At 45.6% G+C, this 27976-nt stretch overlaps 2 protein-coding genes across 11 annotated transcripts in view; both read left to right on the forward strand.

Moving 5' to 3' along the window:
- The first annotated feature begins 70 nt into the window (after nucleotides 1-70).
- Nucleotides 71-16415, forward strand: IL4R (interleukin 4 receptor). 5 transcript variants are annotated; one of them, XM_074886516.1, is made up of 13 exons: nucleotides 71-385; nucleotides 3537-3636; nucleotides 4295-4437; nucleotides 4582-4676; nucleotides 5370-5483; nucleotides 9169-9307; nucleotides 10174-10325; nucleotides 11387-11541; nucleotides 12135-12291; nucleotides 13077-13176; nucleotides 13795-13864; nucleotides 14003-14079; nucleotides 14185-16415. In XM_074886516.1, exons 5-13 carry the CDS (start codon nucleotides 5414-5416, stop codon nucleotides 16352-16354), a joined length of 3090 nt encoding a protein of 1029 aa, XP_074742617.1. In that variant the 5' UTR covers nucleotides 71-385; nucleotides 3537-3636; nucleotides 4295-4437; nucleotides 4582-4676; nucleotides 5370-5413; the 3' UTR covers nucleotides 16355-16415. The 5 variants fall into 5 exon arrangements, with proteins under 5 accessions (XP_074742617.1, XP_074742613.1, XP_074742616.1 ...); XM_074886512.1 differs by lacking the exon at nucleotides 4582-4676; XM_074886515.1 differs by lacking the exons at nucleotides 3537-3636; nucleotides 4582-4676.
- Nucleotides 16416-17010: 595 nt separating this feature from the next.
- Nucleotides 17011-27976, forward strand: part of IL21R (interleukin 21 receptor) — a 31694-nt gene continuing 20728 nt past the window's right edge. For 5 of the 6 annotated variants that reach the window (XR_012631217.1, XR_012631219.1, XR_012631220.1 and 2 more), the window contains exons 1-3: nucleotides 17011-22678; nucleotides 23126-23266; nucleotides 27122-27220. Coding sequence is in view for 1 of the 6 variants with exons in the window: in XM_074886518.1 (XP_074742619.1) it covers nucleotides 27211-27220 (10 nt within the window). In the remaining 5 variants the exon portion in view is untranslated. The remainder of the gene's footprint in view (nucleotides 22679-23125; nucleotides 23267-27121; nucleotides 27221-27976) is intronic. The other variant, XR_012631221.1, reaches the window with a different exon arrangement.

Raw genomic sequence — 27976 nt, forward strand, 5'->3', positions numbered from 1 at the left:
TACCGGGACGGGCCCCGGGCCTGCCTGGGCCGAGGCGGCGGAGCCGGGCCTGGCTGAGCCGCGCAGGGGCGGGGCGGGGCGGCTCCGGCCGGGCGCCACGGGGGTGCGTGTCCCCGCCGCCCTCCCGGAAGCGCCAGTGGCTCCTCCCCGCGGCCCCCAGCGTAGGCGGTGGCAGCGGCGGGGCCGGAGCAGCGGCGGGGCCGGGTTGTGCCCGCGGCCGCTTCTGCCGGGCCAGGCCGCGTTCTGTGGTGGGGGCAGAGGACGCGGATCGGCGGAGCGCGGTGCCCGCGTCGGGGCGGGCCTGGAGGTGCCGGGACCGCGCCGGTCCGGACCGAAGCCCGGGCGCCGGAGCCCGCCGCGCCGCTCCGACCGGGAGCCGGACCAGGCAAGTTCTCCCCGCGATTGCCCGTCCCCGCCCGGCGGGCTGTGGCGGGAGCGGGGTCTCCGCGGTTCGTGCTTTGCGGGTGACGCGGCCCGTGACCGCCCTCCCCACCGGCGCTCCCCGGTTCGGGGCGGCAGCCGCCCGGCGGGCGGGGAGCGGCCCCGTGCGTGGGCTGACGGCGGCCCGGGCCGGGCAGAATTCGGGCGGCGGCTCGGAAGAGCCCCGGGCCCTGCGGGAGCGCTGAGGGGCGGGCGGGCTGCCGGGGGCGGCGAGGAGCGCTCGGCCCAGCGCGGCCCCAGAGCGTCCCGGGGCCGGCGCCGCCCGGCTCCGGCTGCGGCCGCGGCTCCTCCCGGGACCGGCGGGCGCAGGGGGCGGCCGCAGCCCGCGCGTCGGTGAAAGCGCTGGCCTTGGCAGAAGCGTTTTTTCCGCCTTGAGGCTGCTGAACTCGGGCGCGCCTGTTGAACCCTTGAGGACAGAACCGGTGTCATTCCCGGGAGTCTCCTCGGGGCTGGAAATCCCGGCTGACGCCTCTTCCTCCCCCGGGGAAGCCGCCCCGGCCGGGGCCGCGCCCGGCGGGCTCTAAGCCGCGGAGCCGCTCCCGGGTCTCGGTGTCCGGGAGCAATGGCTGCATTGTCAGAGAGCGTGGGACTGACCGGGGCTGAGCTCCGGGGATTGGGAACGGAAGGTCAGAAGGGAGCTGCTCTGGGCAGGCTGGTCTATATGTTTTGTGTTTTGAGCAAGTGTTTTCAACGTGTCTGAATCAACCAGTTTCCATAGTTTCTGTCAGTTTTAAATTAGAAAATACCCGAACTTATCCTCCTGCTTGCAGACTATGATTTGCAGTTTGTCAAATCAGGTGGAAGCACTGTGTCCTTTGGGCCTAGAAGGAACGTGTTGTTATGCCCTTTGCTGACTTCTGTCATCTCAATATGTAAATATGTTGGAATGCAGAAACTTCAGCTTAAGTCATAAATAAAACCTGACCAGTTTCAAGTTTTCTGAAGAGAAGCCGTGTGCTCATTTTGAGAGGCTTTTTTCGTATTTATGAGGAGCTGTTTACTCAGATGTACCCTGTCCCGCTCCAGAAGCACAGATACCGTTTGAATGTTGTTGTGTAAAAGGACATTAGTAGTAGGTGTCCCAAACTACATGAAGGAATTTGTGGAATGAGGATGACATCAAAATATTAGTGAAATTACTCATTTTAAAAGAATGTCTTTCTCCTTTAAAATCTGTCATTCTGAAGTTAAATTCCTTCTTTAGTGGTCATACAATGATGCAGGAAATACTGTGTTAGGTAAGCAATAGTGTGCGTATTGTGCCCTTCAAGATAAAGAATGGGACAGAACCTCCCCACTAAAGAATCTGTAATCTAAGGATCTGGGCATGGATTTGAGTTTCTGCTTACCCAGCACTGTCCACGGCGGTCGTCTCGGCAAGAAGAGAGAACATGAACACGGTGGCGTATGAACTGAACGGCGAAGAACCGTCTGGGAACGGTTTGCTGTTCCGTTTAGGCAGCACAAAGTGGGAGCTATTGAATTTTATCTTTTGGCCCTTCCTTGAACAAAGTTGCCATCCTTAATTACTGGAACTTATAAATATCTTCCAGTCTCCCCTTTCATCTAAACCTCCTCCCTAACGTACTATACAGGACTCTCTCCTCAGCTTCCAAATTCCTGTGAAAACCCCCCTTGTCAGACACCCACGCTTTTCAGCATACCCTGCTTTGTGCGGTTGCCTCCAGCAGTCACATTGCATGTCAAAGAGTAGGTATTGTGATTTATGTTCCTGTAAGTCTGCCGTTTTGTGGAGGCACTTAGGAAAAAAAACCCCAACATTAAAAGCAGCAATAAAAAAGATGGAAATTACTCCCTAACTTACTTTCTTTTCAAATTTTTTGATGAAGTTTTGCTTTTCTTTGTTATATGCTGCTATCTCGTTTTAGTCTGCAGTTACAGCCAGTGTTTTAAACCAGAAAGAATAAGACGCGATGTACTTTAATTATAATAGGGCCAGTTTTAAAATAGAGAGTGGCCCTTCACCTGTGCAATTGCCACAAAGGTAAACTAAGCAGTCTTAAGCGGAAATTACTACCGCCTGTCTTTGGGCATGAGTTACTCTTTGAGCTTAACAGTTTTGCAAATTATGCCTGTAGAGTAAATGTGACCCTAATTTATTTAGAAGCACAGACCAGAAGTTGCTATTGTTTCTCTTGATAGTAAACAAAATCTTTTCACTTTTTTTTTCAAGAGACAGAAATGATAAATGATCAAAGCCTATCACTTTGTGCCAGTAATCACGTAGACCCGCTTCTAGCCCCAATAGAGGTTTCTTCCATAGCTTTGTCAAAGTCACTTATGTCTTTTGCACCTCACTTTCCTCAAATATATTGGGATTACTAGGTTTGCTGTGATTTTAGTATTCTCTATGCATGTGAAATACTTCTTGAAGATTGGTATTTCATTATCTGATATAAAAGAAAAACCTAAGAGCTAACAGACAGGAAACCTATTGGCATTTAAAAATTTTCTCCCTTTGCATTGGATTTATAGTCCAATACCCTTATTAAAAAAAGAGGTAAAAATGGTTACAGTTTCATTAGAGCTATGGGTTAACTCCATTTTCATCACGTGTGCAGATCTTTTCTCTTATGGGGGAGACACTTTTGCTCTGCCATCTGCCAATTCATACATGCTTATGTGATACAGGGTTCTCTGCCAAAGTTTTAAGAGTTTCTTGGAACTCCAGTCATGCGACAGTATTGCTTAACAATGGGCTGAAAGCAAACACTTCCTCTCTTGTGAATTCCAAGAAAAAGGAGGAATAGAAGAAGGATTTTTTTTTTTTTTATGCTGGAGCAGTTTGCTCTTTTTGAGTAGCAGCAAAGGTACTTGCATTCTTTTCAAAAAATTTATTACTGTGTTCAGTCATGTTTTGTCTGTTCCCAAAATGTGAAAAGCTCAGCTCTTGAGTAATAGTTTTCTTGAGCATTTATGAGAAATCTGTCTTTCAAGTGTCCTTTACTACTACATGAGCAGTAACTGCCTCAGAGAAAGTCACAAAAGAGTTTCTAGTCTAATCTTCTATTTTTGCTAATAGTGTTCTTATACCTTAACCTCTAAGATTGATATTTTCCATGTTTAATCTTTAGAAGCTTGTTTTAAAGAGAGGTCAATCATGCATGTGAGAATGGAAGAAATATGGTATCATTAAACGTGACTTCTGACAAGTGCAGAAACTTGGATTATGAGGTAATTGTCTTGGAGCTGAATCGGACATACTGAAGTAAAGATTGGTCATAAGTGAAGTGCTAGTACTTCTAAAAATATTGGGAAAAAAAAAAAGATTCTATTTCTACATTTCACAATAGTTTGATTTATGTAGATATATTTATCAATAAGAGGTGTGATCATCTTTATTAAAAAAACAAAGTGATTCTGTCCCTTACTCAACTGAGTCTGGCTGTTGCCGAACTTGTGTTTATTCTATTTGAATATTTGACAACAGATATTCAGCAGCTGTTCTTGGGAATCTTCCCTGTTTTAGAGAGGAGTTATTTGAGGGGATATGCCTTTGAGGCTGCACATCCTTACATGTATACAGTGCCCACACACGTACTTCCAAAAGGTCATTACATTTTTCCTAAGATAATCACTTACAAGTTTATACCACAGCAGACTTGCTGATCCCTCCCTCGCCAGTTCCTTGTGTCTCGTGGGCTGGTGAAACTCAAAGCTGTTAGAAGTGTCAGAGGTTGATCTGCTGCTGTATTTGGAGGAGAGGGTGTTGAGCCACCACCAACTAACATGTTTCAGTGGTCTCTTCTACTTCAAAATCTAACTAAGGTTCTGCAGAAAGCCCCGCACCACTCCTGCTAAAGGAGATCTGAGTTCTCTCCTCTTTACTCAGTCACACCGAGAACCGTGAGGTTTTGAAATCAAAACCAACGTGCCACCTGGGAACTTGGCGGGTGTCAGCAGAGCAACTGTAGCAGACAGGTAGTGGAACACCGTGTCCAGACTCGGAGACCAGGAAACACCGAGAGCACGAGGGTAAGGGACGGAAGGGTTCTGTCTTAACAATGTGCTGATAAACAAGTTTTATCCCTCTTTATACCAAATGCAGACATGGTTATTCCATGTTAGTTAGCGTCACTTTACCTACAAATTTACCAGAATTTTAAATGCATCACATAGGTTTCTAGTGACATGAAAGCTGGTAACCACATCTAATCCAGAGTATGATCTTCCACTAAGTGGCTACGTTGCATCAGCAAAAGAATCTTGGGGAAGTAAGTTTTTTGAAAATCTTAAATGAATTATTTCATCTGTTTTTGGTTTACTTCACTTTAAGCTTCACTATGCTTAAAGAATTCTAATATGTAAAAGCTGCATAATTTTCATTCTCCAAAGTGCTGGTTATGTCATGATTAGGTATGTGTTTTACAACTTCTTTTTTTTTAAATTATTTACTGTTTTAGTGAATCTGCACTCTGTTGAAGAAAGGCTCAGAGGTCTTTGCTAAGAACTTTTTCAAGAGGGTGATATTACCTAGGCTACTGGTGATAGGACTTGGGGAAAATGTTTTAGTCAATAGATCAGGCACTTCATTCTTAAATGCTTACAGTCATCTGAGCGGAATCATAGGGTTTTGGTGGCATGTTGATTGTCAGTGATTTTGGTCTAGTGTTTACCCTTTAAATATCTTGCATACTAGCAGCTTTGCTTTCCTAGTAGCTAAAAGAGGTCCACCACCAATGTCGGCTTAGTATCCTCTGTAACTAAAACTTTGCAGAAAAGTCTTCTGGCACATTCGATTATCCTTATTCTTCCACACTTCTCGTTGTTCCATGAGCAAGCTTTAGGGGGAATCAGGCGCAGCAGGGGATCTGAATCCGAACATCTAACAGAGCAGTAGGAAGAACTACACCCTTACCTTCACTGGCACACTGATGTAAGCTTATAGTAATGTTTTCTGTTGGCAGAATTTCAGCACAGCTTGTCCTACTGAACCTGGCCAGTGTCAGCGATGGCAAGGCTCCCAAGTGCTGCACCGCATACCCTGTGGATCCTTTTCTTTTCATATACAACAAATGAAGGTACGTCTGTCAATGTTTTAAACTGTCATACCGAAGTTTTTATCTGCAGCATTTTTCTATGACTAGTAGGCAACACTATTACCATCAATTAACTAATATAAAATGTGTAACTTCAAATGTGAGAAATATCCATATACTGGAATAAATTCGTAGAATTTTTTATCTTCTTACTGACCTTTTCCATATGGGCAAGAAAAAGATAGGAATTTGCAGGAAGGAGAAGCTGAGGTTTGGAAAGTCATCTTCCTGCTTCACCATTATTTAACTTCTGTTGGACACCTTGCTGCAGACAGGGTGCTCAGCAGTGACCCAGGACATCTGTAGAAATCCCACTAGAGTAGAAAGCACTAGTCTCTCATTTGCTGATTTTCATAACTGCCTCTGTTTGCCATGCGGGACCTTGAGGGATCTGTGCTCGTGAAACGGGGCCTGTAGCTCTGCTGTTAGAGGGCATCTGTCAGTCCGCGTTCTCCCAAGCGTGCAGAATTACTAAGTTGGAAAATTTAGTTGATGGGATTTGAAGAAATTTTGCAGGCGCTTGCTGTCAGACATTATGTGCTCTGACATGCGCCTGTACCGGGGCAGATGACTGACATGTGATGTCTTGGTGATCTTCACAACACCATTCTCTTGGTCTGGCAGGGTGTGTAGCTGCATTAAGTCTAAATGCTGCTTGTTAGATAATGGTTATTTTCTGAAGTTCAACTGGCAGGGGCTGAATATGACAATTTTTTTTTTCTTTTATCTTTTATAATATTAGATATGTAAAATCATGTTTTCCAACAATGCATTTTTATTCTCTGGAAAAATAATCTTACATTTTGCTTTCTGTAGTTTTTGAATAGTTCCACAGCAGTCTACAGTTCTTTGGTTTTCTGGCTTTTTTTTAGAAAAAAGCAAACCAAAGTAGTTATAAGAAAATAAAAAATTTGAATTAATGAGAAGGATAGAGGTTTACAAGAGTGCATTGGCTGTCGTCTGATCTAGGTAATCCCACACGCTGTAAATGATCTTTACTAAGGTTTAATTTTACAGATTTATTTTTTTCCCCCAGTTAACTAGTTCTAAGTTTTGTCAGCCTGGTATTCTAGTTGAGGATTAAAAAAGAAATCCAGTATTTCGGTTCCTTTTTTTTAACTACATGAACTGAAAACAAACTCGGTACTGTATGTGGTTTCAAAAGGAAATTCTCATATATCTGAGGTTTTAAAAAAACACGGTGTAGCAGAGATGGAAGAGGGAGAAGGTCACAGGAAGAGAATACAGAAGACAATTTAGAGTTCTGGAAAGACATGAGGACACTGAAAGGCAAGATACATAGCTTAACACAGCAGGAAGAGCTTCATTTAATTGAAGTATTCTTGAAAGTGTAAGATCATCACCACATTGAAAAATAATGATGTTCATCTTTTAAAGGGCTTAAAATGTTAGTACTTCTTTTAAAAATACATCTTAAAGTGGAAAAAAAAGAAACTAACAATAAAAATACAAATGGCAACAAATACAAACAACAGCAACCAGATAAATAGATGATGGTTCTTTTAAAATAAATGAGCAGTGTGACTGTTACAGTATTGCAGAAGTTTAATCTTTAACTTGCTGCTCTTCTGATGATTCTTGGGTTTTTTGAAGAATCAGGAAACATGCAGAACAAAAGGAAATAAAATGAGGTGCTGCCATCCAGAAAGGATATAAGAGTGATAGTTCTTATCTACGAGATAAATACCTAGCCTTAGTAAGTAAAACAAAACAAAACATTTTCTAAATATTTGTACACTAATGAAACCATGAGCTGCAGTCAGTTCTAGGTTTATAACCAGTCAATATACCAGACAATTTAGATTATGATTTCTACAGAATTTTAAAATGGTTCCTTGACATTGCTGTACATCCTCATTTGCCTGAGTGAGCCTCACTAAAGTTACTGAGCTTACTCAAGTGATCCAGGACTGCTGGGTAGTCAAGTTTTGGGGGAGGCCTTTTAGAAAAGGAAGTGAAAGTGATGTGTGGATTTTAATGAGGGTGAAAGACCATACACTGACAGTACTAAACAATTAAGTGTTTCTTTGAGTTGGGTTTTTATTGAAGTACAAGAGGGTCTGGTGGTAGATCGCATTGTATGTTACGTATCATGGCCACTAAAAGGCTTCTGACCATCATGTTTATTACATTTGCAGATACTGTACTGTGTCAGAGTATGCTGAAGTTATATCAGAATAAATAGCACAAATGGACTACGGAAGAGTAGAAATGTAAGAAGGACAAAATGAAATTAGGCATTTTTGACAACAAAAGTTTTTGCTTGGGAGAAATAATCTGAAATTTAGGTACCCACTGGAAAGAATAAGCTCATGAAGCAGCAGTGGCTGAAGGACAAGGACCTTTACAGGATGTGAACTGTTGGCAACTTAATCTTGAATTTGCAATGTAAATGACAAGAATGGAGAGTTAGTAACCTGCTGGGCCACATAAACAAAATTGGCCCTTGAATAATTGCCACAGGAACCTTCTGGCAGAATCCCTTAGATAACTATCAGAAAAATATCAAGGAATAGGAGAAAACCGCCAAAGCTATTCTAAATTTTTACAGGGAATTGAGATGTAGAGCAGGAGGGAATGATTTAGATCAGTACACCTTGTGCAAGAAAAGGGAGATATTGTTAATATTTACAAATAATAGAGAATTCAAACATCAAAGAAGGCGAATAATTGTTTGGGATGATAAAAGTATTGGCTATTTCTGACTGCTACATTTAGAAATGATCACATTCCAGTAGCACATTTGGCATACTGTTAGTCCTAATAACAGCATGACCTCACTGTCACATAACTCCTCCTCTTCTGTCCCTTGTTTCACTCATGTGGAGTGCATTGAAATAATGGAAAATGAGGCTGTAAGGGATACTGAAGCTTGTGTGTTCCACTTCCCTTTCCAGTTCCAACAAAGATATTTTGACCAGTGCTCTCTGTTTTTTTCTTAAATACTGCCAGTGAAAGCGTTTGTAAACACGACCATTAGGAGTGCAGGGACTTTGGGCTCTTCTGTACCCTCTCAGTACCTGGAACAATGCAACTAGATCTCTCCAGGTTTCCCAACACTGTCATAACAATGAAAAGTAGACGAAAGAACAGGAAATACTGGGCAAAATTGAGAAAAGGTGTATACTAGAAGAAAGCCTGTGAGAGGAAGATCTTCTAGGCTCTGGGGAACCGCTCTGGGGAGGCAGAGGCCATGTGTTTGGGAAGCTTAGAACCACTGTAGATAAAGCACAAGTGCATGCCTGTAGGCGGTGATCCTGGTCTGACTGTTAATTATCTGCACTTTAGTTTTTGAACCTTCTCTATTAACACCTAGGATGATGCTGGTTTATAATTAAATGTCGATGTGTTTTAGATAGTCTTCCAAGCATAGAAAATCTGATTCTGATAGCTCTATGTTGGATGAGTTGTGCCTTTCTATTTCAATATTACTCCTGAGACCTTCTTCCTCTCCAAGACCGTAGACATCTCTGGAAAGGTGGAGACATTTGGTGATGTGCATCTCTTTCCATTTATCCAGAACACGAAAAATAACAAATTTATAGGGGGTTGGTAGCTCTGTTTAGATGGAAAAATTAATGTTTCTGCTTAGTCCAATCTATTCTTCTGATTCTCTTGCTTCTCAATGTGTGCTGCTTCTCCCTAGTTACGGCTGCAGAACACATACAGGAGTTTGCATGTTTCAGTGACTATGACAAAGAGCTGGTTTGTCACTGGAAGGTGCCTGCACAAGTGAATTGCTCTGAAGAATTCCTGCTCTCCTACAGGACCTATTTTTCTCCTAAGTAAGTGTTTAATAAAATGTTACATTATCATTGTTGGAACTTCATATATCCTTTACCCATTATCAGCTTTGATTCCCTCCCTCTGCCATGGGTGTCCAGGACTAAACGTAATCCAGATTATTTGTCTTGCCAGGAGGAAAATGTGTTGCTGCAATTAACAGCACGCTCTGTTCAGCATGCAGCGTACTCTCCTGCAGACCTCTCTGCACTCTTAGTACAGAGAAAGGATTGAGTCCTACTCGTAGGAGTGGTAGGGCTCTCATAAGTTTACCCAACCTTCCTTTCATGTGAAATTTTACCTCCTTCAGGAGAAATCCCACCTGATTTAACAGTCTGTAGCCTGTGTGAAAGGTACTGTCCAGGTGATTCTCTCTGCATACAGTCTAACTCTGCGTTCAAGCGCAGACTGTTGTCCCTGTTCTGCAGCAGGGCCAGTCGTCATCTCCTACAAAGGAAGAGGCATCTGGGCTCTCCTGTTCTGCTCTGTATTATTTCTCCACACAGACATCCAAATAACCTCACTTTATACGCTGTAGTAAACCTGTTCCTCTACTAGCAAGCTGTAAGTCTGCTCCTTTAGAGGTTGAAATGTGACGAAGGGTGTTAATTTTTCCTCTTGGGATCAATCCTTAGCCTTTCTGTCAAGTTTTTCATTTGTGTGATACAGATATCCAAGGGGGGGTTGGGGAGGGTGGGTTGTTTGGGGGAGATCAGTTTTGGTTTGAATTTGTTTGGGCTAAGTATTTTTAGGAACTGAGCTTGTTTGATTTGATTAACTCTACACATTGGGAAGCTTGATTTCACCTTTTCAAGAAATAGTGTGCCACACTTTCTAAATATCACATAATTTTCTGCCTGTTTTTCAGAAATGTGTGTGTCCCTGAGAATGGAAAAGACAGTTTAAGGTGTACATGTACAATATGTCCGGATTATTTTGTATCAGCCCTCACCTATAGTCTAACTCTAACGTTCAATGGGACTGATACATGGAATTACAATGTTACACCAGCCGAAGTTGGTAAGAAACTGTTTACTTTGTCACAAGGATGTCTGGTTCCAGGCTTTGCAATCCTAGCTAACTCCTCATTCATTTCACTGGAACAGTTTTTCCTTATCCTTTAAATGCAAAATCCCTTTGGCTTAGAAACATGATTCTGGAGTAGATTCTCAAGGAGGTAGTATAATAATGGGGCAAGCAGAGAGTGATTCTTCCTCTAGCTGTACCCTCTTAGCTGCTAGCCAGCAGCTGTTTTGGGGCTTAGACGTGTCTTTAGTGCATTTTATTTGTGGCTGTAAAATTCCAGGATGAAGAGGAATGTGCTGCTGCCAGTTTCTAGAAAGACACTAGGCTATCCCTACTGAAACTTCTTCCATTCCTGTCTCTGTCATACTCTTGATTTTTCACGCTATTTGAATCGTGCCCCCGAACAGAGATTTTTTTACAGTAGTTGCTGTTGGATTGTAACAACCAGTGATAAAAAGTTAATGATTCTGCTCTTTCACAGGACAGAGTGTAGGTACAGTTTATATCTCTCTATAAGCACCTAATTTGTCTAGAACAGTGTGCTTGTTCCTAACGCTTGTCACCTCAAGCAGTCAGAAACCATTCACATACCTTAGGCAGGCTTTCACCTGCACTGACGAGCTGGTTCTTTTCAGAATACTTTATTGTGGCTGCTGCTTATCAGCAGGGTAAGCAGGAGCCTGCATCAGTTTCTGAGACAGGTGGCCAGGACAGCCAGGCTGCCAGTTGTCAGAGCTCTGTGCCTACCCCACAGCACAATGTGCTGTTGCGAGGGCACAGGCAGGTTGTTCCCATTTTTCCAGGCTGAAAGCTGCATCCAATGAACTTGCATTTTGTTCAGCCAGCTTGAAGGTTCAGTGCTGGTTAATGAATGCCTTGCTGTTGCTCTCTTTTGGCCTCTGTATCCTTGTGCTACAGCATAGTAAAAAGGTTAAGTGCATTGACTGCGATGAGATTTTGGTCTCTAGTGAATGTTTCTGTGTCTGCTTCTCTCCATCAGTGCTTTCCCATTGTCATGTTCTCCTCAATTGTATTTTTTTTTTTTTAACATACAGTTAAGCCAAGGGCCCCCAAAAATCTTACCATTAAGAAAGTTGAAAATGGTAATTTCAATCTGAACTGGGAGGAGGCATATTCTCCTCCATCCATGCTCTCTGGACAGCCGGTCATCTATGAAGTGAAATACTGGAGGAAGCAGCACGCGACAGAGGTAAGAGACAGTCTCTTCACTTTCTGTCTCTGGACCTTTTGAGTTTAAAAAGTCCTCTGGAAAATCTTGAAACCATTTAATGAATAATGGTGTAAGGGCCAGCAAGGGCAAGTCCTGCAATGTTCCTGGTCACACATTTGCCACAGGTCACATTGTCCCAAGGTGGTTCAGCTGGACTCTGAAGGATTAAAACTCTTCCGACTGCCACCCCAAAACAGTCTGCTGCTCACAGCGATAGGGCAGAGATTGAAAATACAGTGCTTCTGTTCCCTGAACTTCGTTTGCTCCGTAGACATCAGGAACCTGCAGGCTGTTCGTGACTCCGTGACGCACTTGAGGCATTTCAAGCACCCTCCTGAACAATCCAGCACGTTAGGGCTGAGCTCCTTCTGGTAGGGGAGGAACATGCGTGGTGGCATGGCACAAATACCACCCACTCATGACAGCAAAATGCAGTATCACACACAGCAGATTAAATACACAGTCATTCATTTGTGAAAGGTCACTGAAACACCTAACACTTGTTATTTGATTGCTGTCACTAACCCTTCACCTCAAAGAAATGAAAGTGAACTTTCTCACTTTCTTTTCAGGTTTCTGTAAAAGCAATTAACTACCAGGCAAAAAACTTTGAAATTGCTGCAAGCTCCTTGAGGAGAGGCTATGATTATGTTGCAAGTGTAAGGTGTAACTATACAGACTACCCGGCATACTGGAGTGAATGGAGTGAAGAAGTTGAATTTCACTATGGTAGGTATTGTAACAAACAGTTGATAAAAGGATGGTATAGTTTTGTAAACCATGTCGCATATACCCCGCTGCTCTCCTCTCAGAGGAGAGTTATGGAATCATCATCTTCGTCCTTTTGAATGTATTGTGGGTACATCTGTAAAGGCTTACAAAGAGGCTAAACGTAAAAAGGCAACTCCTGGGGAAACTAAGGAAGAGGAGACCAAGGGAAATTGGGTGGTTTAGCCTTGCAAAAAAGAGGCTGAAAGGGGATGTGTGTTCTCTGTAAATATTTCATGAAGTAGACACCAGGGAAGGAGAAGAGATATTTAAACTAAAGATCAACATTGACATAAGAGCAAGTGGGTATAAATGAACAAGAGATTTAGGCTGCAAATTAAGCGATACTTTAACTGTTAGAGGGCTGAGGGTTTATAAAAATCTCTGAAGAGTGATGGAGAGAACAGGAAGCATAGCTGCACTACAGTGGAGATGATAATGCCATTTTAGGGTCTGTGTGGCAGGTTTGTCCCCGAGAGCTGACAAATGGCCTCCCAGCACACACAGCTCTCCCGGCTCCTAACGCTGTCAGCAACTGACTGCAGTACCTGCGCTGATCTTTGAGACATGCCAGACACCGTCACCACTGCTAGCTCTGTGTGTTCTGTTGTTTATCTGCTGGAGGCTTTATTTTACATCCTCTAAAGGAGCATTTTTTTAAGGTGCAGAAGAGCAATGGCTTTGATTTTGCCAGTGCTTGTATTTATGCGCTCATACTCACGTAGCTGTATCTGTTTATTTAACAGATTACCAAGTAACAGCTGAAGACATTCTGCAGATGGCTGTTCCTGTATCCTGCATACTGATCATGGCAGTGTCTGTAATGTGTTACTTCTGTTTTACCAAGTATGTATCACACTGTTCGCAGGTTTTGTAGAGTAGCAGCTTGCACAGCTATCAGCATTGCTGTTGTTTAGCTGGATGCCTGGTAGTACAGGAATCTAATGTTACGCTTTTCCTCAGCACCTTTATCTCGCTCTCTATGAGCAAACGTTTTATAAAGACAAATCGGTTGCACTCTGTCATTTTCTGAATAGATAACTGAATATTCTCTATTAATCTTACTCAAATGGGCTTGTTACAGCATCTGAAACAGGCTGCAGTTATGGGGTTTGTCAGTTTTCAACCCCAGTCTTAGCTGGAGTTCCAGTAATGATGGTTAAATATCTGTATTTCTTCTTAAATTTTTTTTAGTGGTAACATGAAAGTGGGATACTATCTGTTTCACACATCATTTCAAACATGATTAGAAGAACATGTGACTGGTTGTGCAGAGCAGTCACACACCAAGCATACAAACATCTTTGCACTAGTTTAATAAAAAGCAGCACTTGGAGATGCACAGATCAAGCACTTCCTGTTGCTGCAATGCAGATGGCTAAGAGAGAAAAATAGAAGAGGGAAGTGTACACTGATGAAGCCAAAATGCAGTTAAAGCAAACAATTTTATTTCTTCCTTTGCAGAGTGAAGAAAGAATGGTGGGATCAAATCCCAAATCCAGCAAAGAGCCATTTGGTTGTAAAAAATGTCAAGGTAATTTAAAGGCTTTGCAAAAAATACCTTTTCCTGATCACCATATGTAGAATATGTAATAAGTGGTATTGTCTGGCTAGTGCAGGGGATACTAAATACAATTCACATGTCCTAAATCTCATTTGTATCTTTTTTTAGTTTTCAGTTTTGTGCTACATTGATGAAATTAAGTTCCCTTTCCATGACTTAAAGCAGAGTCACATGGAAAACCAAATGTAAGTAAAATAAATGGAAAAAAAAAAAATCTCTGCTTTATAGCATAAAATAGTTTCCTATTACATAAACATTAACTGTCCTTTCCTTTTGACTTCCAAAAACAGATGTTGCAAGAACTGTCTGGCTCAAAGTTTGTCAAGCCAAAACTTCAAGGGAAAAGGTAACGTCGGAAATGCTGAGAAATCCTGCAGTTGCCACAGCAAGTCTGGAGAGTGGTTTCCAAAAGGCAGTAGTGCAGATTTAACCCCCGAGACGATTCTGGTTGAAGAGTCTATAGAAATCTGTGAATGTCTGACGGACGTTGAGGCTGAGAGCCGGGAAGAGACTAATGACCAGATGACCACGTTTGAGCCTTGTGAGAGCAGTGTCAGTGTTTTCAGGGAGCATGCTGAACACAATGATGCACTAGCGAGGATGTTCATTGATCTTCTGGCAGATGAAAACAGCGTGCAAGGCAATAAAGACCCAGACATTGTCGCAGGTGAGAATAAAACCTTTGAGAAACTTGAATCAGAAAATCCATCACAGCAAAGTCCAAAAGAAAGTGCAGCCCAGAGCCAGCAGCCATGTGATATTTCTCATACAGTCTCCCTTTTCACCAAAGCCTTTCAAGATAACTACAATTGTAGTACAGACAGCAAGAAGTCAGAACAATCAGAAGAATCCTTTGAATCTGGCTATCAGAGCTCGAGCATAAATTCTGCTTCTCTGGATGCAAGAGATCTTCAGCATATGGTTCATCAAAGCCTTTTTCCATGCAGTTCTGAAAGCCAGCATGACTTGTGTGTCCTGATCCAGGAATCTCCAAATAAACTATCCTTTGGGACCAAAAAAGACAGAATAAGCAACTCTGCACACAAGAGCTGTGACACCCTTATGTCTCCATCCGTGGAGCTCTGTGGCTCTGGCTACAAGAGCTGTGACACCCTTATCTCTCCATCCGTGGAGCCCTGTGGCTCTGGCTACAAGAGCTGTGACACCCTTATCTCTCCATCTGTGGAGCTCTGTGGCTCTGGCTACAAGAGCTTTGATATTCTTGTGTCTGCAAGCAAGGAACCAAGCAGGTCTGTGTATAAGAGCTTTGACAGCCTTATCTCTCAGTCTGGGGCTAACAGTAGCCTGACTCAGTGTTTCGAAAATGCATGTTCCTCACCACCTTTGACACAGTTTTCAGAGACACTAGAACTTAGCTGCAGAGATCAAATTTATCAACCCCCAAGCAATCAGACATGTTATGCCAACTACAGATCTCCCTGCACTGAGCCTGATTTTCAAAACACCTGTTCAGAACATACTGATTTTCTATCTTTCTCCACACACGCAAATGACAGTGCTTCAGCTTTCCTACCAGAGAAAGAAATATATAAACAAGTAACATATCAAAATGTTCAAAAGGCGGCCAATATAATTTCTTGCCCCATTGGATCTCAACCATCTGGGTATCAGCCTTTTGATAATGCAGTTAAATGTCATGGTATGTACAGTGACAATGACAGTGAGGTTCTCTCTAGGTCGTTATATGAACCCTTCATTTGTCTTTTGTACAACAACCCGAGAGAAACACCTCCAGAACCTGACCAGAGGACAGATGACCACATGTGTGTGCTTGTACAGGGTTTTGACTGCAGCCTTGTCCCAGGTTCAGCCTCTAGTGAGAATGTCACACAGACCAGTGATGGCAGCCTTTGGATCATCAACTCTAATGAGCTGTCTAGTGATAGCAAAGATGAAAATACCAGCAGAGATGAACAGCTGTTGCATTTGGTAGAGCTGAACTGTCAAGATTTTAACAGCAGAGAAAGAACTATAAAAGGGACAAAACCTGACAGCTTTAACTGTACCGGTAAAGGAACGCAAGAGAGCATCAGCAACAGACTAAATACTGCCTTTCACTGCCACACGCACAACTACTTGGGGAAACTTGGAAATGCAGGGGAAAATAAAGAGGTGATAAAGCACGTGGTAGGCAGGAGGTGTGGCTCGGCAGCTGGCTTACCAGAAGAGTCGCTGGACAGCACTGGGCTGAACTTAGACAGAAAAACTGCAGAGCCCCTGGAGCTCCTGGTCTCAGACAAGTTGTCACCTCCTCTTTTTGTGGATAACCCCTGTCCCTCTGATTCTCACACCGTTTGCAGGGAGGGTTCTGGACTGGCACCTGCAGTTAAAAAAAGTCCAGTAGAACTATTGAGAGAAAATGACAGGAAGAATGAGAAAAAAATTAAACTTGTACAGGCCCTTGCCCAGGAGGACAACTGCTACATGAAGGTAGCCTAGCCACACTTGCCAAGGCTGAACCAAACCAGTGTTTGGGAATAAACTGAATGGCAAATTGAAATGTTGGTTGTTCTTCCAGTCTTGCCTGAGGTGAGGGCTGCTGCGGGTCAGACGTGGATTGGGTGGACTGTAACGTGCGGGGCGGGCAGCCCACACGTGGTGCAGGCCCTGGGGATGGTGGGGGTTAGCACCTAGCACTTGCAGCTACAACTCGGAGGGGCTGAAGCCAGAGCTAAAGTTTCTCTGACCATGATTGCTCTCTAAAAGTGAGCAGCAGCTGCATGAAGTCAGGATTCTTAGTACAGCTCCGGTGGTTATTGCCCCGGCTCTGTATGTCTTCACACCTGGAAGTGGGATGTAGGTGCAGGTCGAGGGGAAGTGATTGACTTGCACTGGCGGCATCACACACCTTTCATAATTTATTTACTGGGAAGGAGGGAGGTCCTGCGTGCCTAGCCCCAGCGTGGGGTACGTGTTTCTATACTTGCTCAATCTAGACCTGAAATAAAGATTACTGTCATTTGGGCTTAAGCAATGCTATTATTGATGATTAGTTTCTTATTCTGTGGAAGCAGTTATACCACACTTTTACAGCTGTAAGTGGAGTCAGACATTTCTAAGCAGTGTTTTCCCAGAAAGTTTATCCATTTTATGGTCAGACTCCCTAAATTGATGGAGTGTTTTTTCAGCTTCTCGTTCTTGTCCAGTCAGAATGGGAATTATGCCTGCAGCTTTAAGGCAGCGTATACTTATTGTTGGATAATAGTTCCAAAAGTTTTACAACTCTGAATTTTTCTAGGGCATTATCATCTATTTTGGTATGGTACATTCCACCCTAGTATGCTGGCAAGTGGCACAAACTAGTGAAGAACCATTAAGTAATTTTATGTGTATTAAAATATGTGTGTATTCTCATCATTTAGAAAACCCTATTTGAATTGCCATTCATAAGAAAGGAAACACTAATGCCACAGAAACTGGTTTAATGTGTTTTGTAAGTAAGATTTTTGCACCACAAATCTCTCTTCAAAGTTCAGGTTGGCCAAGTAGTAGAAGTATCTATGCATCAATTTTGCAGCAGTAAAAAAGGGTGTGTAAACCCTGGAAGGAGACTCACAGGGAAGTGTCTGTGTTCAGATGTGATAGTTGATGTTTGTGTAGGCACTGGTTTGTGGCTCACTTTCACTAAGGTGGTGGTTAGTGAAAGATCTTGCTGCTCGTAGCGAAGGTGCTGATGAACATGTTTTTATTGTTTTACTGAAATACCAGGTTGAATTTTATTTTCATTCCAGCGAGATTTAATTCTATCAGAAATACTTTTTTGTTGCATGAGGTCAGTCACTGCTGTAGTTAACATCAGCACAAATTCTGTGACGGCGGGGTGCATGAGGAGGCTTTCCAGGATCTGTAAACGAAACCCGTACTGAGGTGGTAGAACAGGAAGATGCAGAGGCCATGGTCTGCCTCATGAGTAAGCCGACTCACTTCCGTAAATGCAAGCAGAGTCAAGTTTAGGCAAATCCCACAGCTGGTTATTGCAGCTCCCCAGAATAGGTTATTCACCATTTGCTGTAGCAGCACAGGGCTGTTAAGGGAGGCACAGGGACACCACTGGTGCTTTCTTAGCCTTGTGCTCCTTGTGAAATCCTCTGGGAAGGCTTTCACTTGGCTGGAGCAGCCAGGAGAGGTCTGCTCAGGCCAGGACTGGAAAGCTGTTTGCTGCAGCACTTCTCTGCTGAGCCCCAGCTTCATTCTGCCTTTCCCTGGCTTTTGTTCTTCTACAGAGCTGTGCCCTCCTGTCTGCTCATTTCTGTTGAATGACTTCCTGTGCAGGGGTATTCTTCCCCTTCTCTCCCTTCAGTATTTCTCTGGTGACATCAAACTGTAACTCTTCAAGAAGGGGGAGCCCTATTCCTATGCCTTTTCATAACCCAAACTGGCGATAAACCCCAGGGCTGGCTGGGTGGGCAGCTCACCCCGACCCGAGATGGGCACGGGCCTGACTGCAGCGGGAGCTCAGTTCACCTTCCCTCCTCCAGTGCCTCTGCTTTGCTATCTGGAGCTATGGCCGGGCTACGCAAATGCAGACAGGTTTCAGGGGACGGGTTTCTGGCCTAAGACGACCTGCCCGGGGTGTGTGGGAGCGCTGGGTCTGGGCTGGCTCCAGCGAGGTGTCTGGTCTGCACACACCTCCCTGGGCCCAGCCTGTGCCTGCAGAGGCAGCTCACCCTCCCCAGAGAGGAGCTTCATTCCTGAAGGCTGGGACCCTCCAAGCACATCCTTTGTAGCTAGTGGAGGGCTCCTACCAGCACAGAAGAATTATTGACCATAGTAAGTGCATTTTCAGTGTTTCTCAGTTTGTTTTGTAAGACTGCAGTGCAAGTGGAGGCTTGTGCTAAGTTTTGGCTTAGTTATAATGCTGTTTGTTACACACTGACAATTACTCCACCTCCACAGCTTTCTCACCTGGCTGCCTACCAGGTATTAGCAGCCTGACTCACCGTGAGGGAAATGGGTTCCTGAGAAAAGCAGGTGTGTTCCCAGTTCAGGAAAAGCTAGTTCTGATAGATTGCCTTTCCTTTGCAGAGAATGCCACAGCCTTGCCTTTTTGTCTTTCTCTTCTTTCTGAACAGTGTTATATCCTTGGAAATAGGCACCTGTACAGAAAAGCTGTTGGCAGATTCCTCTCAATCACAAGGTTTGTGGCTGCCTGTGAAAAACTAACAATAACCACAAGATGAGGGTGTGACTAGGCTGGAGCAGGGACTTGAGGATGTGGGGTCAAGTTCTAGGGACAAGTTAATTTAGGGTGAAGAAGTCAGCTTTTTAAATAATTTGTCTCTGCATCTTGCTTTGGGACCCTGCATTGTTCAGGTAGGGTGCAAAAATGTCCAAGTGCTTATCTATCATGAGATACAAACTTTATCTAAGAAAATAAATTATTTTAGGTGTTGCATTCTAGCTGTGACATGGCCAAAGGAACAAAGGGTGAGAGAACCAAATGAGGTGGTTGGAACTTCCAAAACCCTGCTCCCTAATGTTTACTTCTGACTGTGGAGTTGTGTGACAAAACTCCTTAGTGAATAGAGACTGAGAGGACAGTTTGCTTTCTCCTAGCCTTGTCTTTTCTGTAGAAAACTCCTTAGGGAGCGTGATTTGTGCAGTTTGTATCCTAGCTCTGACAGAGGGGCTTCCAAAGGGTGTAATTTTGCTTACAGTTGCTTTCACAAAAAATAGGTGCTTTTGACTAATTCTCAGGGAAAGTGCCCAAGCATGTGCACGTGTGTGTGCACACACTGATCATTTCCCCTCTCTGCAGATTGCCCAGTGCGAGTTCTGCCCTAGGCTCCCACATGGTGCTGTATCATGATCACTCATTACCCGGAATTTGAATTTTTTTCACCATGCTGCTATGACTGAGGCAGCCACATCATGCTGCCAGCTTTTCATCAGATGTTGCAGTCACAGCACGCAGCCCTCGGGGCCCCTCTGACTGAACTGTGGTGATGAGGTTGGAAGCCAAGCAGCAGCTCAGCATGAACTTGCTGACAACCAGAGCGCTGAGACCAATGAGCTGGTTTTCAGCTGCAGGACTATCGTCTCTCAAAGCAGATTTCTCCAAAGCAAAGGGAAAAACCAGCCAAGTGAGGAAGAGGGCACTTTCCAGGTACCTCACTAACACACATAGCCGTACCTCGGTGTATTTTCCCAGAGTACCTAGTAACAGCCGTCAGCAGCACCACTGGTTTGCTAAGTCCTAACTATTCTCATTCCTCTGACAAGCTGAGAAAGCAACGTTGAGAGGAACTTTACATCTCTGCTGTACTCTGGCTAAAGGTGCTTTGCTCTGTCCCTTGTGCTGTCCTGCTTCCACCCTGTCCCTTCTGTGGCTTTCTGCAACATGGAAATTTCCACACAGCTGCCTTCTACCCCTCCAGCAAGACGAAAGAGATTTAAAACTGGCTCCACCTCTAGGTGAGGAGTGTGGGGAACTGTCTGCTGTGGTACGTTTAGCGACATGGGGGGAGGAGCAGCTGTTTTCTTCTTCTTTTGCTCTTAGCCAGAATACTTCCTATAAAACTCTGACCATCTGTGCAGGAGACCTAAAGCTCTGTATTCTGAATGCAGAGGGGCAGTTGTAACGGCAAGAGTTGGTAGAGTCCCAGCCTGTCTCTGATAGAGGGGTGAGCGCACTAGGCCTGCGGCAGCCTGGGGAGCGTGGCAGGCCTCCGAAGGAGCTCCTGTTGCAGCTCAGTGATGGACCAGCCCCAGCCAGGGTCCTGTCTGTGCTCTGCCGTGTAAGAGCAGGGTGTTCGCAGCAGTGTGGTGTTTGTCCTCTGCTTGAAGGTTACTGAGTTGGTGACTAACACACCACTGGGACTTTCCTACTTGCTGCTGTTTCCCCAGCTCTTAGACATGGGGGAATTTGCCATAAGCTGAAGAGTTTGAGGTTGGCTGCTCCTCCCCAGCTCAGCCACTGCTGGTTTCACTTTCGGTGAGCCACCCACACAGAAACAAGAACTAAAACAGGGTGAGAAAGCTCTGGGCTGCCTTCCGGGGGTAGATTTTTCCATACCTGGCTCAGGGTTGTAAGCAGTCCCTGGTTCTCGAGTTGCTGTGAGAACCAGGTCCGCACTGGCTGTGGTTGTCCCTGAAGTTAGTGCTCTTGTCCCCTGGCGAGGAGGCAGTGGAGGCTTCGAGGAGCCGGCTCTGCCAGCTCCTGCTGTGGCATTCACTAACCAGTGCTGGTGTCTGGCAGGCCCTGAGTTTGAAGGTTATGTGGGGCAGGCAGCTCCCTGCTGGGTGTCTGCTGCCCAACCGGGGCGCTCCAGAAGCACACACGTGCTCCTCCTCAACACCAGGGATGCAGCAGAACCATCACCTGCCTTGTTTCCTCCACAGGGGCAGGAATTAAGACCCGTAGTTTAGCATGTGCCATCTATTCAGTCTGAGCTGGGCTGGGCCCCTGCAACAGACGCTGTTGTACAGAAGCATCGGGGATTCTTCCCACTTCCGGTCAGGTCACCTCTGCTGTTCTTACGACTTGTCTCAAAAACCTCCAGCTGCGGTCCCTAGTGTGAAGGACCAACACATTCAACTGCTGTCCATGTTGTCTCTATTTTGCGTGTTATCTGCCATTGTTTTAGCTTCTTGCGGCTCCTAGCACATCACTTTCCAACTTTTGCACAGGCACAGTGGCAGGGTGTGGAGTGTGGAAGCAAGCTCTGCGGAGCCGGGCACGGAACAGCACCCAGGGGATCCCAGCAGCTTCCTTGTTTAAGCAGGAGCCTCACACCACAACCAAAGCCACTGTGGAGCATGGAATCCCCCAGCTTCTACATTTTGTAGGAACAACCTTCAGAGTCCTTCTCTTCTTGCTGAGCACTGTAAACATTTACCAGTGCTGATTTGGGTGCAGATACACTGATGTGACACAATTTCATCGCACTAGCCCCTGTACTTTCGCGGAGCCAATAACCCCATGTTTTGGCCTTCTTAGCCTCAGACAAAACAAGTTCCTGCCTTCTGCTGCTTTATAGTGAGCTCCTACCAGCATCAGAGCAAAGCCACAGCTTCACAAAACTTGGACTGCCCCAAAAAAATCTCACTAAGCCTTTTGTCTTCTCTATGCAGAAATGTATTTTGAATTTTTGGAAACATTGGTTTCTTTGGAGCAATCTGTTTCTGTGAAAATCCTGTTTATCTCCAATGTTGATAATATGCCCCAATATATTGCAAGATGCTTTTCATATAACTCTGCGTGTTTGTCCGTCCTGCACCCCCCTCCTGCCTTTTCTCCTAAAGACACGGTGCATCCCCCCCAGCGACATGAGAAGCCCCCAACTGTGTTAGGGCTGCAGGGTTTGGGATGGAACCTGTGCCCTGCCGTGCGATCGTCTCCTGCAGCTCGCTGCGTGCCACGTGGAGGCAGCACGCGATGTGAGCCATTGGCTTTTGCTTTGAAAGTCAGAGGTTGAAAATCACCTTGGTGTTTTCACCCTATCAGAGGTGCCAGCAGCCATACAAGTCACCCGCGGTTGCTGTTCCGAGCCCCAGGTGTGGATGCCCGGCTGTAAACACTCCTGGCCAGGCAGCACGGGTGGGAGGTGCTGATTTTTGGCAGCTGTGGTAAAACAGAGGTCCAAGAGGCTCAGGTGAGGCTCTTGCCATAAATAGCTGTTTGCCAGCAGCAGAGTTCTGGTCTTGGTGCATCCCTGTGAGCAGAGGCCTGGGGATAAGCTGATGGATGTTGGCTCTAGATGGCTCCATTTCTGCCAACCTGCATGGAAGGAGCGGGGAGTTCTGCCAGCGCTGCTGACTCAGGTGAGTGCTGTGGGGACGTGTGGTGGACTGGCTGACCACGTGCAGAGCCAGTGCTCTTTGGAAGCACAAGCACAGAAGGTGTGACCCTGGGACCAGCCTGGGAATGGCTGTGAGAGGGGAGGGTGGAGAGGGTGGGACACCTCAGCTGAACAGACAAGGAAAGGCTGATGCTTAGTTGGCGAAGCTGCAGGAGCCCAACTGCAGGGCAGGGCTCTGACAAATACATGGAGGGGAGTAGTGCTGGTGGGTATCCAAAGGGCGCCAGGCTCCCGGAGGAGGGTGGTGTGGCGGCTGTCTTGGCAGCTGTCTTGGGAAGAGCGTGCTTTCCCGTGGCTGAGTGTGTACGGTGTAGTGAGGCTGCTGGCGAGATGCTCTGGGCATGTTTTGCGTGATGCAGATGAGAGTGGTGGGTTTGAGCCTGAGCAGAGCTGTGGGTTTCTGTTCCAGATGGTCAGGGTGAGTTCACAGGCACAGTCATTCCTGTTTCTGTTTACCAGCATATGTCTGGTGATTTCCTAAGAGAAGATGCAAGCCTCTGTGTGATCCCCTCCATGTGAGCAAGACATGCATAGCGACTGCTCTGGGAAGGTAAGCCTTTTTCCTCTGGCAGGAGCCAGAGGGATGTGCTCCTGCTATAGCTTTCATGGGTTCAGACTTGACGTGTATTGGGGGAAACAAGAGGCTGAGACCGATGTTGGTGACTACAAAGATACAACTGGCAAAGGCGCAAGGGAGGCAGGAGGGCAGGGTGCTGGGGTCTCTGTGGGCGGCACTCAGCATTCCCCAGAACAAAAGCGACACACTCTTTCCTCATCCTGTGTGGCTCGCAGGCTGCCAGCTGGGGGGCTTTGTTGTTTTTCAACCTGCTGCTTTGCTGACTAACACCTCTGCTTTCTGCCTGGCTCATTCATACTTTACCCCATTTCCTGAGCTTTGAGGTGGTTTCTTCTATTGCTTTCCCTTCCAGTAGAACAGTTACTCATGTCTCAGCTGTTCTGCCATTTTTTTACTCATTACTTATCGTAATGTATGATTATCTTCCTCCTAAATGTCACCAGTCAGTAAAGGTAGCTTTGACCCTAGAGTTATACCGGGTCTGTATCTTTGATGATGCTGAGAATATAGTTTTAATTCTGTTGTGACAGAAAGAAAATACAGAGGTAGAACGGTTTGTGTGGGTTTTTTTCCTCACATCATGAACTTGATAACTGCAAGTGTCACTAATTCTCCCTTCTAGAGAAAGGAATTGTCAGCTCTGTTTGTTATTTCCTCTGTGTGTATTTATTCTTGCTCATAAATACATATGGATGTTGCCCTTCTTCCAGTCATAGCAAAATGCTTTTGGGTCATCAATAACTTTAGCAGAATCCACCAAGCCTTCCCTGGTGTGCCCTTCACGCTTGCTTCTTGATGAATATTGCCACTGCAGGCTGGGCTGAGATTACAGCTGGATGAAAGTAGTCACCTCTCATATCGAATCTACAGAAACTGCTTCAGGTGTCCAAGAGCTTTACCTTGGGGGCTGGATGCAGCTGCCCTGAAGTGCCCCAGAACCTCAGGTGCAGAGGGGCCAGTTCCCACGCAGCACAGAGAGCTCTAGAGCTGTGTGCTCTTGAAGAAGATCGCTGCCTGACTGGCTTTGCTCCGTGCAGGTGTATCCACGTACTGTGCTCCGGGTGGCAGCAAGTATCAGGGCTCCTAGAGACCTGCCTGTGTCCTACATCGTGGCTCTTCCTGGGCTGGGTGGGGTGGATACGGTCCCTCTCGGTCGCTGAGAGAGATCCGGTGGGTCACGCTGTGCTGGGCTTCCCAGGATGGAGGAGCTACATGCAGGTGAAGCATTTGCTCTGCAGGGGCGGGATGACGTGTTGCTCTTCCCATTGCAGCATTCACACAGTTTCACATGCGCACATGCCTGTACTGGCACATACGTGCACACATGTACAGGCACAGTACTAGATGACAGAAGAGAATCAGTCATTAAGTTTCAACACATCTGCGTGATGAGCTGTTCCAGCCTTCTTATTGGCTTTGTGCTTCACCAGTAGTGAGTATCACAGGAGGGAAACTGCACATCTGAATTCTGGCAGTCAGTGAAGGATAAACTTTCTTACATTAAAATTAACTATCTTATAAAAAGAACTTCCAACTGCCACTTCTGCCCTCTCCTAGGGCTCATTACCTACCTTCAGTCTTACCTCTCCTCGTCTCTAATCAGCAGACTCCTCCACGCCCCCGACTCACCCTGGGAGAAACAGATGGTTTAGATGTTCAGGCCAGGGCAGGTGGCTCCTGACTGTGCTTGCTGGGTAGTTGCTGGTAATGGGGCTGGCCTGTGTGGTAGTTGTGCACCATTATAACATGCATGGAGAGGATCCTGTTACTTAGCCCAACAGCTATTCCTCATCGTGTTCAGAGCAGAGTCACTGTAAGAGAGATCAGCTCCCCCTTCTGCATGCTTTGTGGATCACTTGCAGGTGTGGTGTCAGGCCCAAGCTTCTCAAAAAGACTTGTCCCAGCTGGTGCTGCCTATGGGTTGTGGAGATGGTCACTGCTGGGTGCGGTGTGGGATAGCACAGGGCCAGTTAGGCTGAGCAGCTGAGCTAGGCATTTCCCAGGCAGTTAGCAAGACCTTTCTCTTGTGAGGATGGCAGACCCGGACAGTGGTGCAGCTTTTGCTCCATGGTTACACAGGACTCTCCAAGGTGTGCTAGCACCACTATTTGTGCAGAGGAATGAGGGAATGGGCAGCATGTGTGATCAATCCAAAGAGTGATAGTCTGGCAGGCACAAGCCACGCTACTTTTAAAACATACAATAATATGCATTTGATACTACTGAGCTAATTTTTAAAACAGGAATTCTGGTGGTACTCTAAGACCACCGGCTTTACAAATTTAAATGTATTGCACTTAAATGCCTGTTTTTCTCAAACAACTCATTAAAAATCACTTGTGCTATTTTCTGTTTAACTGCTTAGGCTGCAATTATTCTGTATTGTTGTCCTTTTGTTCTTTATTAACTGGATCCCATGTTAGCTTTTCTGATAGTTTTGGTTTAGACCTGCTGGCCTGCTTTATGGCCCAGAACAGCCTACCTTCTTTTATACAAACTCTGGCATGTTGTTAACACTCTTGCAAATTCCTGGGAACGTTCCCTGACACAGGGACACTTCACCTTGTTCCTGCCTATATATCAGCACAGAAATCAGCTGCTCTCTTTTGTGCTGTTACTAGCAGTTTCCCCATGGCTGTGTATTCTTTGCTCCAGACTGCGATCAGCAGCCTTTTAAGTCTGGATTTCTCCTTTTCAAATAGATGCTAGGTATGCTGGAAGCAGTAAGCTCCTGATTATTTTTCAAATATCTTGTCAGTACATGAGAGAGCGACAGCTGCTACTGCTGAATATGAAGCTAGGACCTTCTGTCTTGAGCATCTTCTTATGCCCTCAATGGTCTGTGATCACTGCATCTTGCCTATGTGAGGGATGGGATTTATTCTGTCCTTTACTATAAATACATATTGTACATAGACTGACCAGCCATGACTCTCCCATACCTGTGATTTCCCTCACCACCTGAGGAGCCCTGAGGTCTGGGTCAGAGCTGGTTCCTACTCTCTGTGCATCTCCCCAGGCTGCTGGGCTGGGCCTTGCCAAGCCTTTGCACCCCCTGTGGCTGGGCCGTGGTCTCTTTAGCTGGGCAGGTCTCAGCTGAACACAGAGCCAGCTCGCCTGCACCCAGCAGCTCTGCTGCCATCTCTTTGGGTTACTCCTTGGTTTTCACCCTCCTGCTGCCACACTGTGCTGCGTGTGCCGAGTCCCCTCCGCGCTGTGGCTCCTCTCCCTCTTGCCCAGGGAGCTGCACTGGCCCTTGCAGCCCCTTCTAAGGTCCGTGGAGGTGAGTTGAGCTCCCCTCCCTCCCGTCAGCCTTGCAGACCCCAGCCAAGACACGACTGAGGTCAGGGTAGGGGTCAGCCCCTCTGCCTGGGCCTGTGGTCTGAGGGCTCCCCAGGGCCGTTCTGGGGCGGGTGGAAGCAGAGCGCAGGTGCTGGGCTGTCTCTGATGTACACACTGTACTACAGAGCTGGGCTTAACCATTGAATGTCTTGATGCTGCTGCCTCCCCACTGCAAAGCTCGAACTCCACCAGCCCCACTATGACCTTTTAGATCTGAGGCTTGTAAGTTTTTATCTGCTCTCCCACCTCTTTCTCACATAAGAGTAAGAGAGCAGAGCAATACAGTAATAAATGTTGTGTGGGTGTTGGGACCCGAATTCATTGCCTCCTCTGCTCACCACATCCTTCTATCAGCACAGTAATACTGATACAGTGGTGACGTCAACCACCATTTATCACTGTGTATTCCAATACACTACAGCTCTTGGTCGGGCACAAGTAGGCTTTGCTCTCACTCAGAGCTGATGAGATCCACCTACTCCCCAGCTCCCGCGCACCCAGTGTCTGCAGTCGCACAATGATTTAGCCAGGCCAGCTGTGGAAGAGTTGGAGGGCTGAAATGGACAGCTGAAAGGATGGGGCAAGGTAATGTCCATGTTTCCACCAGTTTTCCCTGCTGCCAGTTTGTTACTTGATATCTGTGACTTCACTGTAAATCTTTTATAGCTGACGTGGCCCCTGTGCCCCTGCTGTCGGTGCAGTTGGCCTCTACCGGACAGCTAGAGAATCCTGTTTCCCTCTTGCTTTAGCTTTGTGATTAGATGGCAGTGTACATTGATAATGAATTTTTTTCAAGAAGAAAGCTTGGTGTTTGCATATAACTGGTGGACTGAGAAACTTCCACTCTTTTTTCTTTTGGTGTAGCTATGACATTTATTTTCTCACGCTTGGAAATACCAGATTTCTTTTTCTTTTTATTTTACTTAAACTGAGTTCTTAATTAGGCTTTTTTGGTTTTTTGTGGAAGTTTTGTAAGTGCATACATTTCCTGGAGACCCTTCAATCTGCAAGCTTAGACTGCATTCATCTTTGGCAGCTTATAGCACCATATTTCCAGATCCTTAACAAAAAATAATCTGCATAAATGTCTGTGTATTGGTCCTATTTCCTATTCTCTGGTATACTAAAACCTTGTAGCACCATTTACATGTGCGCATCTATATGAATGGCTAATCAACTTTATTACTGTGCTCTCACACACTGTTCCCTAGGATACTACAGAGCTTGCAGCAATGGTGCTTAGCAGCTGTACAACCCTTGACATTTTATAAGGATTAAGTAACTGTTTCAAGGGTACATGAAGGGTGCACAGAGAAATTAAAATGAGGTGGTAGAAAGGAC

The sequence above is a fragment of the Strix uralensis genome, chromosome 16, assembly GCF_047716275.1.
Source record: "Strix uralensis isolate ZFMK-TIS-50842 chromosome 16, bStrUra1, whole genome shotgun sequence".
In the NCBI taxonomy this organism is placed as follows: Eukaryota; Metazoa; Chordata; class Aves; order Strigiformes; family Strigidae; genus Strix; species Strix uralensis.

What these genes read in the sequence shown, in the direction of transcription:
- IL4R (XM_074886516.1), top strand. Translation starts at nt 5,414, where the DNA reads ATGGCAAGGCTCCCAAGTGCTGCACCGCATACCCTGTGGATCCTTTTC. An exon ending in TGTTACTTCTGTTTTACCAA is followed by an intron (nt 13,177 to 13,794) that starts GTATGTATCACA and finishes CTTCCTTTGCAG; the next exon opens with AGTGAAGAAAGAATGGTGGG. An exon ending in AGTCACATGGAAAACCAAAT is followed by an intron (nt 14,080 to 14,184) that starts GTAAGTAAAATA and finishes TTCCAAAAACAG; the next exon opens with ATGTTGCAAGAACTGTCTGG.